Source organism: Onychomys torridus, chromosome 9 (genome assembly GCF_903995425.1).
Source record: "Onychomys torridus chromosome 9, mOncTor1.1, whole genome shotgun sequence".
Classification (NCBI taxonomy): domain Eukaryota; kingdom Metazoa; phylum Chordata; class Mammalia; order Rodentia; family Cricetidae; genus Onychomys; species Onychomys torridus.
In genome coordinates this window covers 19,541,570-19,554,924 of record NC_050451.1, presented here as the reverse complement: position 1 = coordinate 19,554,924, position 13,355 = coordinate 19,541,570, and the positions used below count along the sequence as shown (strand labels likewise).

Here is a 13,355-nt window from a genome sequence, read left to right as displayed (position 1 = left end):
ACAAATAATCATATTGATGATACATAATATATGCTAAGCAGGTAAAAACATGTGAAAGTTGTTTTAAAGATCTGTAATTTTCCATTTTTGCCCATCTGTACCACACTTTTTTACATTGCCTCCTTTTACTCTTTACTTGGAGATGGAGAAAGGTTTCTTCTAGGAATTTTTTCGGCATTATCTTACAGATCTTACTGATCCTAACATTAGTTATGACTAATACTGAAGTACATGTCTTCATCAAGATAATGCCAGTGTTTCCCAGTTTACAATGGCTTACATCTCAGTTGTAACCATTCTGGTTTATTTTATAGTTCAATACTTTTGTGGAAATTAACATTTAATTTGTTCTAAATTTTGCTTCTGTATTTACAGTGAATCTAATATTATAAGCATTTGGAATAATGGGAAAGGCATTCCAGTAGTAGAACACAAAGTAGAGAAAGTTTATGTTCCTGCTTTAATCTTTGGACAGCTTTTAACATCAAGTAATTATGATGATGATGAGAAAAAAGTTACAGGTAAAGTCTGAATGGAATTTTTATTGATAAGTATCATTTTTCTTAACAAATTTTCTAAGTTCCCATTTCTTAAAACATGTAAGGCAACCTGTGAAATTTCATTGTGAGAAAATCCTTTTAAAAAAGATAAAAAATTTGTCATCTGTTTTGATTATATAATTTTAATAGTATCATCTTAAATAAAAGTTGGATAATATGTAGACTTTTAGAATAAAATTGCTGGAATTCTGATCTAACTGATAGGTGAAGTTTTGATTTAGATAACAATACTATGGTACCTGTCTATAATTATATATGCACATGTCCTTTAACTTTTTATTACTTTATTCTATATGTATGGATATTTTGCCTATGTGTATGTCTGTGAACCACATGTGTCCCTGGTTCTCATGGAAGCCAGAAGAGGGTGTCAACTGCCCTGGAAGTGGAATTACAGATGGTTTATGAGCTTCTATATGGGTGCTGGGAATTGAACCCAAATGCTCTTAGCCACTGAGCTATCTCTGTAACCCTTCACATAGTCTTTGATAATAAAAGACTTTAACTACTTTCCTTAAGTGGATCAAGTGAAAAAGTCTCTCTATATAAGATACTTTGGAAATATATTGTTGCCTCAGTAGGTTGATAGCTTTTTTTTAAGTCCAAGGCTCTGAGAAGTTGATATAAATGAAGTGACTTTGTTAGAAGCTCAGATTTCACCTAGAGTTACTGTGTCAGAAGATGCTACACTTATTTTTCTTAAATTGTGAGAGTAGCAAATCACAAATGTTTTAATGATAGTATATAGTACCTATCATATTGCTAAATCCTAATAATTCTTTAATATAAAAAACCCTAAACATAAGACTTATAGTCAGTAATTGAAAAAATTGATACAAAATAGTAATGTTTTATGTCAGACTTGCTCTATGATAGGTTAGTTAATAACTTCCTTTAAAAGAACTTTAACTAAAATTTTCATATCTAACTTGTTTTACAGGGGGCCGTAATGGCTATGGTGCAAAACTTTGTAATATTTTTAGTACAAAGTTTACAGTAGAAACGGCTTGCAAAGAATACAAACATAGTTTTAAGCAGGTATGATAGTAATGTGTCCATTTTTTCATTTCTTTAAAAATGTTTTATTGTTTTGCTTAGATAATAGAAGTTTATTTTTTAAAATTAAATTTAAAAAATTAGTTTCATTTTTAAAACTATTAAGCAAATCACCAAATAGATACCAGACTACCTAGATTTTTATATAGCTTCTCTGTTGTTCTCTTAAGGCAGGACGCTGTATTTAGCAGATGCAACCACTTAAAGCATGCTTTAAAGCTCGCTGAATTATCAAGTTTGTAGTTGAGAAATGCTGGTGAGCCTTTGGACGAGTGTTTTGAATTCTACATAAGCTAAAATAATTTCATCAGATAAACATGTCTGTTTACTTTTGTAAAAATCTATGGGACATATTGAATATGAGAGATGCTTCACTGACTTTGTATAAAAGCTGTGCAATTTATTTTCATTACCAGTCTGGTATAATTATAGTATTTATAGTTTTGACTTTAATATTAATCAGTTTCAAGGTGTTTTGTTGTTGTGAGATTGGAAAATACAAATACTGTAGTAAATGAATGTTTTGTGAGCTGAGTCTGTGTTATGAAAGTTAGAAGCATTAAAGAAATACTTACATCTTCTCTTAAAGACATGGATGAATAATATGATGAAGACTTCTGAAGCCAAAATTAAACATTTTGATGGTGAAGATTATACATGTATAACATTCCAACCAGATCTAGCCAAGTTTAAGATGGAAAAGCTTGACAAGGACATTGTGGCCCTCATGACCAGAAGAGCATATGATTTGGCTGGTTCATGTAAAGGGGTCAAGGTCATGTTTAATGGAAAGAAGTTGCCTGTAAGTGTCTTTTGTAAAATATGTGTTATTTTGTAGACTGCAGATAGTTGTATCTTGTTTTATAGATCTTGTCTGATTTTATTTAACTGGTATATTTAAATGATTACTATTTTAAAGTGATTATTGACTTATTTAATCTATTAGCTGTCATCTTACTAGATAATTTCTGTTTCTTGTGTCTGTCCTCTGATAATTCAAAAAATGAATCTAATTTTTAATAGGTTAATAGATGTAGATAATTTAATTGATTTAATAGATAATTATATAAATAGTATTTATATTATTATCCTTTGATAATATTAGTACTTTCCATGGGGTTTGTGGTAAACATTTAACATTTCAATTTAGCTAAAGAACTTTATAAGTCTATAGCCCAGGTCATCTCTTCCACTCCTTGTGCCATTGTCACTAGCTATTGCGCGCGCGCGCGCGCGCGCGTGTGTGTGTGTGTGTGTGTGTGTGTGTGTGTGTGTGTGTGTGTATGTACATGTGCCATGTGCCATGCTGTGAATTTGAAGGTTAGAGGATAATCTGACCTTTTGGTCCTCACCTTCCAACTTGTTTGAGACAAAGTTTCTCTGTTGTTCCCACCACTGCATGGTGTTGCAAATGCCAGGCTTGTTGACCATCAGTTTCTGGGCACTCTCTTGCTTTTGCCCCAGTTTTGTTTTAGGAGCTTTGGGACGGCAGTTGTGCCTTGCTGTGCCTGGCGTTGTATGGCTTCTGGGGTTTGACTCAGGTCCTCATGTTCTACTGCAAGTGTTTTGCTCACTGAACTGTCTCCCAAGATCCTTCACTTTATTCATGTAGGTTGGAAACACCATATGGAGAAGAAAAGGAGGCAGAAGAAATGTTTGTATAGCTTTCAGTTCTCTCCCTCTCTCTCTCTCTCTCACACACACACACACAACACGCTTGTGCATGTTTGTTTTTGTTGCTATTTGTTGCTTTGGTTATCTAGTCAATGCTGAGTTGCCCAGGCTGGCCTATGACTCCTGGGTTCAAGCAGTCTTCTTGCCTCAGCCTCCTGAATACTTGCAATTACACACATGTGCTGTTTCGTTCAGTTTTAATTTTTTGATTTAATCTTACACCTCTGCACAAGGGTTTTCTTTAACCTTTCTTCTAGAACAGTTGACAATGAATTCCCTCTTAGTGTATGATAAAGTCTTGATTCTTTTCTTCTCTATCAAATGATATTTTCAACAGAATTATGGGTTGACAGTGGTTTTTGTTCAGCGTGTACGATGCCACTCAATTCTTGCTTAGGTCATGATTACAAGTCTGTTGTGATGTATTTCTCTGTGTTCTTCTCTTGGTAAGGTTAACGTATTTCTTTCTCCTCTGCTTGTCATTAGGATTTTATATAACTAATATGTACGTGTGTGTGCGCATGTGGTGGTTTTGTTTGTGATTTCATTTAACCTGTGAGATGTTCTTTGAGCGTCTTGGCTTTATTGTTTGTTTGTTTGTTTTGTTTTGTTTTTTGTCATAAATTTTGAAAACTATTAGGCATGATTGTTTCAACTTTCCCTCTGGTGTGCAGGATATGCTGGCTTAATCACACTTGAGGCTTAGGCTATTTTATTCTTTGTTTTAGTTTGGTTAGTTTCTGTTGCCTTGCCTTCAACTTTATTAGTTTTTCTCCTACTGATGAGCCTTGTCAGTGACATTTCTTATGTCTTCAGTGCTTTTGATTTTTAGCATTTCCATTTCCTTTATTATTTGAATTCCATCTCTCTACTGAAGTGGAAGCCTTTTCCGGTAGAGACTGTACCGTACTAACAATAGTGATGCTAAATGCCCTGGTAGAACATCTGAGATGTGTCTGAGATGCTTTGTTTCTATTTGGGTTTATTTTATGTGTATGAGTGTTAGGGCTGTGTGTATATTTGTGCACCATGTGTATGTCTTATGCCTGTGGGGGCCAGAAGATACCCTGAACCTGGAATAACTGATAGTTGTGAGCTTTTATATGGTGCTGGGAATTGAACCTTGGTTGTCTGTCCTCTGCAAGAGTGGAAGTAATTTTAACCAGTGAGCATCTACCCAGCTCCACCTGAGCTATTTCTGATGATTATTTTATTTTCAGTTTTTATAATTCTTGGTATTCTGAAAGTATTTGTGGGAAACTGTATTGTGTAAGGTAGTAGTTCTGAGGTAGGCTTTGTTATTGGACTTACGTTAATCCGTCCACGAGTTAGACTGTGTTCGAACTTTATTTTCTTTTACTCATCGTTGTTCGTGTCTTTGATCTACCTGGCAGAGATGATCTGTGTCTTGTAGCTCCGTTGGCTGAAATTCACTGTTGTCATTAGAGGCTTATTAGTCTGGGGGTAGCACGTAAGAGAAGACTCTGATTAAATCCCAGCCTTGGAGTGCGCACTGAGCCGTTTCCTACAGGTTGGTTTCAGAGTGCTTATGCACATCGTTCATGAGTGAAGACTTTTCATCTGCCCTAATTCTTTTCCCCAGCTCTAGCAGCTTTCCATTGTCCTCAGTCTGCGTTCTGAGGCCTGCTGACTTACACAATAAGCCTCCCTCCTTGCTTTTCTTTTTGTAAGAAAATGGAGTCTGGGGTATTTCCCACTGGCTGTTGTTTTCTTCTCTTAGGCTGCTGTACCCTGGCAAGTGTATCTTTCTCTTGATCATTCTGATCTTTCCATGGGATGTGGTTCCTGGAGGGAAAACTTGCAAGGCTAGGAACCTCTCTACCACTAATCATAGTCCCTAGGAGCTTCGCATGCTTGCATTCGTCCAGTAGTGATTAGTTAAAACATCTAGTGTAAGGTGTTTCTTATTTTATTAAACTTGTGCTCGAGTTACGCAAATACTGAGAGTCTGTGATTTTCTTCAGCATGTGTCTCTCTCCGGACTTCAGAATGACAGTTATTTCATAGTCTCACTTCTTTGCTGTGTTTGTAAAAATTATTATTTATTTGGTTAGCTGCTTTCCATAATGATAGAGATGTCTTTTGCTTTAATTTTCCTCATATCTGAACTCATACTGGATGGTAACATTTGCCACATAGAAGAAATTAGTTTTATGGAAGGTTTTATAATAACTTACTTAAATAGCCATCTTTCTTCATCTTCATCAAGTAGACACACAAGTTGAATGCTCTACGAACAGGGAAGAAGGGAATGCTTGATCAAGACTTGCATCTTGGTCAAAAACTGTTGTAAATGAGAACAGAAATAAGGGAAATAACTAATGGCATGTATTTATACTGTTGACCTATGAGTGACTATTCATTGCTTTATAAATTTATAGGTCAATGGATTTCGCAGCTATGTAGACCTTTATGTGAAAGACAAACTGGATGAAACTGGGGTAGCCCTTAAAGTTATTCATGAACTTGCAAATGAAAGATGGGATGTTTGTCTCACTTTGAGTGAAAAAGGGTTCCAGCAGATCAGCTTTGTGAATAGTATTGCAACTACAAAGGTAAGTGTCTATATGCTTGGTTTCCAAGTCATTGATAAAATAGTACTTTAAATAATGAAATAAACAGAGAACAAAAATGTCTGGCTTTTAAATTTGACCCAGGAAAATGAAAGTTATTTTTCTCAAATAGCTATATTAAAAGTATTTAAATATTCACTGAGAAGTTAATATGTTTAGTGTTTATCATTGAACATATTTTATGAAATTTAGATTGATAAGATTGTTGATATTTTGTATTCTGAATTTAGAGTATGATAGAGAATAATAGGAAATGAGCTTTTTGAGGAGCCAGGTTGTGGAACATGTTATTTGCTAGTCTCAGGAGCTTGAACCCTGTTCTGGAGGCTTTGGATTTCAAAATCAAGGTGAAAACATGGGCTGTGGGTGTAGCCTAGGGGTAGAGTGCTTGTCTAGCATGTTAGAGGCTCTGACTTTAACCCACAGCTCTGCAAAAAGCAAGTGAATGAATGAATGAATAACTTAAGAGGGATTATCTACTGATAATAATGAAGCAGTTAGTAATGCAAGTAAATACTGTAGACTAGTTTAAAGCAGTGATTTGTAATAACTTTTTTAAAACAAGTAAACATTACTTGTTTTGGTCAACAGAAATTTGACCCAGTAATGACTTTATTCAGTTAGACAGTGATTTAAAACTTTGTTTAAAGGTTTTATTTATTTATTTATTTTCTCTCATTTCTAGGAACTAGAGATACAAAGTGTTAGACTGCTGCTGTGTGGTGTTATATGCCACTAGGGGCCTCTTTTTTTCTGGCTTTCTTTTCTATTATCACTTATGGCATGTGGCTTTTTTCCTATCCTCAAATACTATTGTTTCTCTATAACTCATTTCCAAGTTCTAGGGAGAGGAATAGCTAAGCAGCCAAATCACCACCTTTTGGTCAGGATATAATAGTTTTCCTAGAAGGATCACCCAGCCAGTAATTGTTCACATCTCATTAGTTGCACTGAGTCACATGGTTTGTGTGTCTTTTTAAAAACTGAGGGGGCGGGGGAGTAGCACAATCAAAACAAAAAACAACCAAACCAAAACCCTAAGCAGTGTGTCTGGAGATATCTCAGGTTAAATATACTGTAGTGTTTGGGGAGAGGATGATATTCCTGAAGAAGATTAGGAAGTTACATGGACTTCTCTTTCCCTGTACCTTATCCTATATATGTTGTCCATTTGGCTTTTAGTGAGTTCTATCTTTATTGTTGTTTTTGCTAGTTTTTTAAATTGAAAATGTAGTTTTTCTTCATGTAATATATTCTGATTACAGTTTCCCCGCCCCAACTCCTCCCAGATCCTCCCACCTCCCCTCCCATCCAAATCTGTATCCTTTTCTTTCTCTCTCTTATTAGAAAACAGACATCTAAAAAAAAAAATAATAAAATATGATCAAATAAAAATGAATAAATTGGAGTAGTACAAAACAAACAGAAGAAAAGAACCAAAGAAAGAGCAAAAGAAACACATATAAATGCAGAGACACACTCCTTTGCACACATAGAAATCCCATAAAAACACAAAATTGGAAACTAATATATGTGTAAAAGGCCTATAAGTTAAACACAAAAAGAAGAACCTCCAAAAATGAAATTGAGTTTGTTTTGTGTTGGCCATCTATTGCTGAGCATGGAGCCTACCTTAAGAGTGGTTTATATACATAGTGAGACTCTTGGGGAAGACTGTCTTTTTTGTTTGTTTGTTTTTTTGTTTTGTTTTGTTTTTCAAGACAGGGTTTCTGTGTGTAGTTTTGGTGCCTGTCCTAAATCTCACTCTGTAGACCAGGCTCGCCTGAACTCAAAAACATCTGCCTGGCTCTGCCTCCCGAGTGCTAGGATTAAAGGTGTGCATCATCATCACCTGGCCCTTTTTATTAATAATAAACTACTAAAGGACAGTGAAATATGTTCCTGAGTTCTATGAACCATCTTATCCAATTGTCAGATCTGATTGGGACATGGGATTCCCCTGGTTATACAGATGGATAAGTAGCTCAGGGGAATTTGAAAGTCATAAGCAGTCCTGAGGGACTGAGCCATTAATCAATATGTGGTATCTATGCCAACTCTGAGTTATGTTAGCTACATTGTTGAACATTCACTTGGTGCTCAGATAATCAGAAAACTGGTTTTGAGTATTAGGAAATGCTCTAGATCTGGTGTTAGATGTGGAATGAAGAAAAGATTTACAGAAGATAGTTTATTGGCACTGTGACCTAAACCATCTTTTTAAATCCTATCATTCTCAGAATCATACTCCTCAAGAAAATAGTTGTAGTGAGACTACCAAGATGTTGGATCCTTTAGCTGTAGAAGATTTTGTATTCTCTGCTTTTCCCTCTACAGGGTGGACGGCATGTGGATTACGTAGTAGATCAAGTTGTTGGTAAGCTGATTGAAGTAGTTAAGAAAAAGAACAAAGCTGGTGTATCAGTGAAGCCGTTCCAAGTAAGTGATGCTTTATGTGTTCTACAGAGTTACTACATCATGACTGTTTGGATGGTGATATTTTTGTTTGTGTTTTTCCCAGGTTAAAAATCATATATGGGTTTTTATTAATTGTCTTATTGAAAATCCAACCTTTGATTCTCAAACTAAGGAAAATATGACTCTGCAGCCCAAAAGTTTTGGGTCCAAATGCCAACTGTCAGAAAAATTTTTTAAAGCAGTAAGTATTATTTTTCAAGTTATTGAGAATAAACAGGTTCTTTTATTGACTTACTTTATTTGTGACTAATTTCTGTTTTATCATAGTAACTGTAGGTTACATATACTTAAACTATGAGCTAATATACTTCATTCTGCTAATTTTAAAAATGTAGACCACATTGTTTCATTAAACTATTAATTGTTTTTGCAAGCACAAAAGTAGGAAATTACATTGCTCAGTGTGTTAGCTTTGCATTGGCCATTGTAAAAGTCCAGTATCCCATTTACAAATATGCAGAGCCTCCCAGTCTCCTGTTTTCATCTTCCTATGCTTTTGTTCAAATTCTTCTACTGACACACACACACATACACACACACACACGTATGTATATATGTATGTATGTATATATTCTATATATCTATATAACAATGTAGGTATGTACATATATCATCTAGCTATAGGATATCCTATACAAAACATAGCATTTTCTACGTTATTACAAATTGTATTTGAATTTATACATATTATTTTGGCTTTTAAATTTTTTTCTAAATGACAGTATAAGTAAATAATAAATCTTGGATTTATAACTGGATTTTATAGCCATCAATGCTCCTTGTTGTACACTACTCAGGATTTCATTTGGCTCCTTTGTTAGTAGTACTACCAGTTAATCATTGACTAATTATCTGTGAGGGGCCTTTACAGTTGTTTGGCAGTGGGAATGCAATCATGTAATCAACTGGCCAAAGTCATTTTCATTGTAAACCCTCCTTCCCAATGTGCTCCTTGGAATTGTATAGTGTGGTAGGGGAATAAAGTACAATGGCCATGGTGAACGTGTTTGTTAAATCTCAATATTAGGTTTTCAAAGATAGTGTCTAAGAAGCAAAAGCAGATTTCCTTTTTAAGTTCTAGCTTTGAAGCCTATAAAATATTCATAATAATTCTGAGCTCAAATTACAGTGTAACTTTCTGTCATCATAACAGTTGCTCATATGGAGAGATTTGGTTGTAAATATTGTATTGTTTCATTTAAGTGAGTCGACTAGATTTGGCGCAGGTTACTGCTTCTTTTTTTGTTTTTTATGAAATTGGCTAGAAAACTATTTCCTGTGCTTGAAACCACATCACTAAGAATGACTAAAAGAAAAAAGCTTTTAAGACTTGGGATTGAAGATGCTTACTCTTTTAGGGAAACAAGTTGTCATCACACACCAATTCATAGCAATTATACACAGTGTGTTAGGCAAAGTTGTTGTTAGCAGAATGAGGCCTGTGCATGAGTTTCCTAATGCCATTTCTAGATCAGTGTTTTGTTTTGTTTCTCTCATAGGATTTTAGGCTTTGATTGACAGATATCAGAGATGTCAATGTCTAAATTTACCAATTAGTAAATTAATGAGTGGTTAAGCTTTTGTGATGTTAACTAGTAGTAAGAGCCTTGCCTCCTACAAGAGCCTTACAGAGTCTTCATGAAGTTTATTGTAACAAGATTTTTCTCATGTTTGTCTTTCAGTACAGTAGGTCATTGTATGTATACCTGCCTGAATTAGTTTTGCTAACTAGCTGTAATATAGTTTTACTGTAATTGAGTGAAATCTACTAGACTGTATTATCATGATCATTATAATTTTGTTTTTACACTGCCTGGATTCTAGCTGTCATAGGCAGTTCTATACATTTTAGGTGAACTTAAGAATTTTCAGCTTATTTTCTATACCACTGACCTTTGATTAATTTATTTTTAAGGCCTCTAATTGTGGCATTGTAGAAAGCATATTGAACTGGGTGAAATTTAAGGCTCAGACTCAGCTGAATAAGAAGTGTTCATCAGTAAAATACAGTAAAATCAAAGGCATTCCCAAACTGGATGATGCCAATGATGCTGGTAAGAGTCAAACCAATTTTTAAAGATTTTAAGTTTAACCTTTGATTATTCAGTTATTTTCTGTTCAGAGTATAATTGTAATTGCTTCATATGGGGCTGGGGAGGTGACTCATTGGCTAACAGTGCTAGCAGCACAAGCGTGAGAACCTAAGTTTGGATCCCAGCTCCCATCTACAAAGCACTGTACCACAGGGGATGAGGATGGGTGCATGTTGATCCTGAGAGCTTGCTGGCCAGTCAGCCTCACTGCAACAGTGAGCTTCTGGTTCAGTGAAGGATTCTGCGTCAAGGTTATTATAAGGTAAAGAGCAATAGAGGACAGCAACTGTTTTCCTGCTGTGGCCTCTGTGTGAGTACATACGCACCACACATACATAGAGAAACAAAGGAAGGACAGATGGAAGGGAGAAATTGCTTCATGTACTATATATTACTATTTTAAGAGGTTGGGAATTCAATACAGTGTATTTACAGCTTAATCTTCATTAAGCATAATATAAGGTGACAGTCTTCCATTATCATTGTGATAATTTTTCTGATTACATTTTTCTCATCAGTGAAATAAGGAACTTAAAATATATATAATTTAAAAATATTTTCCAGGTGGTAAACATTCCCTGGAGTGCACATTGATATTAACAGAAGGAGACTCTGCCAAATCGCTAGCTGTATCTGGATTAGGTGTGATTGGGAGGGACAGATATGGAGTCTTCCCACTCAGGGGTAAAATTCTCAATGTGCGAGAAGCATCTCATAAACAGGTTTGTATACATCCTACAGGTATTCATGAGATTTCTAACATATTACTAAAACTGAATTTTCAAATGTAGATTCAGACTCAGTTTTCAAATACTATAGTGATTTAAAAATGCTTTCATGTTTTTCCTTTTTTTATAGATTATGGAAAATGCAGAAATAAACAATATTATTAAAATAGTTGGTTTGCAATACAAGAAAAGTTATGATGATGCAGAATCTCTGAAAACCTTACGTTATGGAAAGATTATGATTATGACTGATCAGGTTGGTCTGAAAGTTATTACATATTTATAGTACATATCTTCAGATTGTCTTATGTATGTATTTATGTATTCATGCATGCTGGACCTGGGACCAATGTTTTACCACTGAGCTACATCCCTAGCTCTTAGATTGTCTCTTGGTAATTGTCTCAGGAAATAGCATAGAGGAAAGAGATTATGTGCTTCTAGAGGACATATTCTTATATGGAAACATGCACATGAAGCTCAATTTATATTATTTAATTTTGGGAGAGATATTAACCTTATTGATTACTTTTAAATGTTCTTAAATGCAGCAGTTATGGAAAGAGCAGGACACAGTATTCTATCACAGTAACTAAGCCTATGTCGAAATAGAAATATAATGGTGGTGTTTGTAAGTGAGAAACAGTGACCTGGTAGTTTGATGGTCACTGTTGGCACATGTTGGCCTAAGTTGGAATACACAAAATCTAGGAGGACTTTAAAATAGCAGTAATCAGAAAGAACTAAAATACTGAAAAGGAAGAACTGCATATGTAACCAACATTGTCTCTTAAAGTGTAAAAGCATTTGTGGAGAAATTCAACAGAAAAAGCTGCTATATAGTTTTAAGGAGAAGTTTTTCAGCTTTTTTGTCATGAAAAGACAGGTAAATACTCAAAGGAATTTCTCTGCCGTTGCCGAGCAAAGGGGGTTATAACCGTGTTTGTATTTTTACACCTTTAAACCTTCTGTAATCAGGTACACCATACAACATATATATTGATAACATATATATTATGTAAGGATAGGTATATTCAGTGTATTGTTAACTAGACTTGTACTTTAAGTGACAATTCTTTTATAGTCATCTGATCTATACTATTTTATAAAATGCTTATCTACAATTTGAATGGAATTTTATCTTGGTTTCACTCATACATTTTAAAATTTGTTTAAAAGTACTTGCATTTTATAAAATTATGGTTATTTTTACTTTATATTTCTTTAGGATCAAGATGGTTCTCACATCAAAGGCCTTCTAATCAATTTTATTCATCACAATTGGCCATCACTTTTGAAGCATGGTTTTCTTGAAGAATTCATTACTCCCATTGTAAAGGTACTGCTTGCATTGTTTTAATTTTGCACTGTTCTTTTAAGTGTTAGCAGAAAAACTAATTTCTTTTTCTTTTTTAATTAAGGCAAGCAAAAATAAGCAGGAACTTTCCTTTTATAGTATTCCTGAATTTGATGAATGGAAAAAACATATAGAAAACCAGAAAGCCTGGAAAATAAAATACTACAAAGGTTTGTACTTTAATTTTTAATTTCTTTTTCTTTTTCTTTTTTGGGGAGGTGAGGGGTGGGGTGAATGCTGAAAGATCAGAGAGACAGAACCAGCCACAGCTACCTCACCTTGCCAATTCCACAGCTGATCCTGTTTCATCAGACTGGAAGCCTCTGAGTCCTCATCCAGAATGAATCTCAGCTGAACTGTGCTGCTCAAAAGTCTAAAAGCTTAACCAGCTCTAGTTCCTGGTTTTCATGCCTTATGTACCTTTCTGCTTTCTACCATTACTCCCTGAAATTAAAGGCTCACCTCCTGGCATTAAAGGTGTGAGTCACCATGCCTGGCTGTTTCCAGTGTGGCCTTGAACTCACAGAGATCCAGATGGATCTCTGCCTCCCGAGTGAGTGATAGGACTAAAGGCATGAATGCCACCATTTCCTGGACTCTATGTCTGTCTAGTGGCTGTTCTGTCCTCTGACCCCAGATAAGTTATTAGGATGCACAATATATTGGGGGCACAATATATCACCACATTTCCCCTTTTTGTTTAACATAATAAAAGAAGGTTACAGTCAAGAATTACATTAACAATGTCTAGTCTATTATCATTAGACAGAGTCAGACAAAAAACTCCATTATATATATTAACATTGTCCAGTCCA

At 34.9% G+C, this 13,355-nt stretch overlaps 1 protein-coding gene across 1 annotated transcript in view; it reads left to right on the top strand.

Moving 5' to 3' along the window:
• The window catches only part of Top2b (DNA topoisomerase II beta), a 64,351-nt gene that overhangs the window by 23,008 nt on the left and 27,988 nt on the right, over nucleotides 1-13,355 (top strand). Inside the window, exons 5-15 of the mRNA XM_036199704.1 lie at nucleotides 376-521; nucleotides 1,501-1,598; nucleotides 2,206-2,418; nucleotides 5,693-5,866; nucleotides 8,222-8,323; nucleotides 8,406-8,543; nucleotides 10,278-10,416; nucleotides 11,020-11,177; nucleotides 11,314-11,439; nucleotides 12,412-12,522; nucleotides 12,605-12,710. Of these exons, the coding sequence (XP_036055597.1) occupies nucleotides 376-521; nucleotides 1,501-1,598; nucleotides 2,206-2,418; nucleotides 5,693-5,866; nucleotides 8,222-8,323; nucleotides 8,406-8,543; nucleotides 10,278-10,416; nucleotides 11,020-11,177; nucleotides 11,314-11,439; nucleotides 12,412-12,522; nucleotides 12,605-12,710 (1,511 nt within the window). The remainder of the gene's footprint in view (nucleotides 1-375; nucleotides 522-1,500; nucleotides 1,599-2,205; nucleotides 2,419-5,692; nucleotides 5,867-8,221; nucleotides 8,324-8,405; nucleotides 8,544-10,277; nucleotides 10,417-11,019; nucleotides 11,178-11,313; nucleotides 11,440-12,411; nucleotides 12,523-12,604; nucleotides 12,711-13,355) is intronic.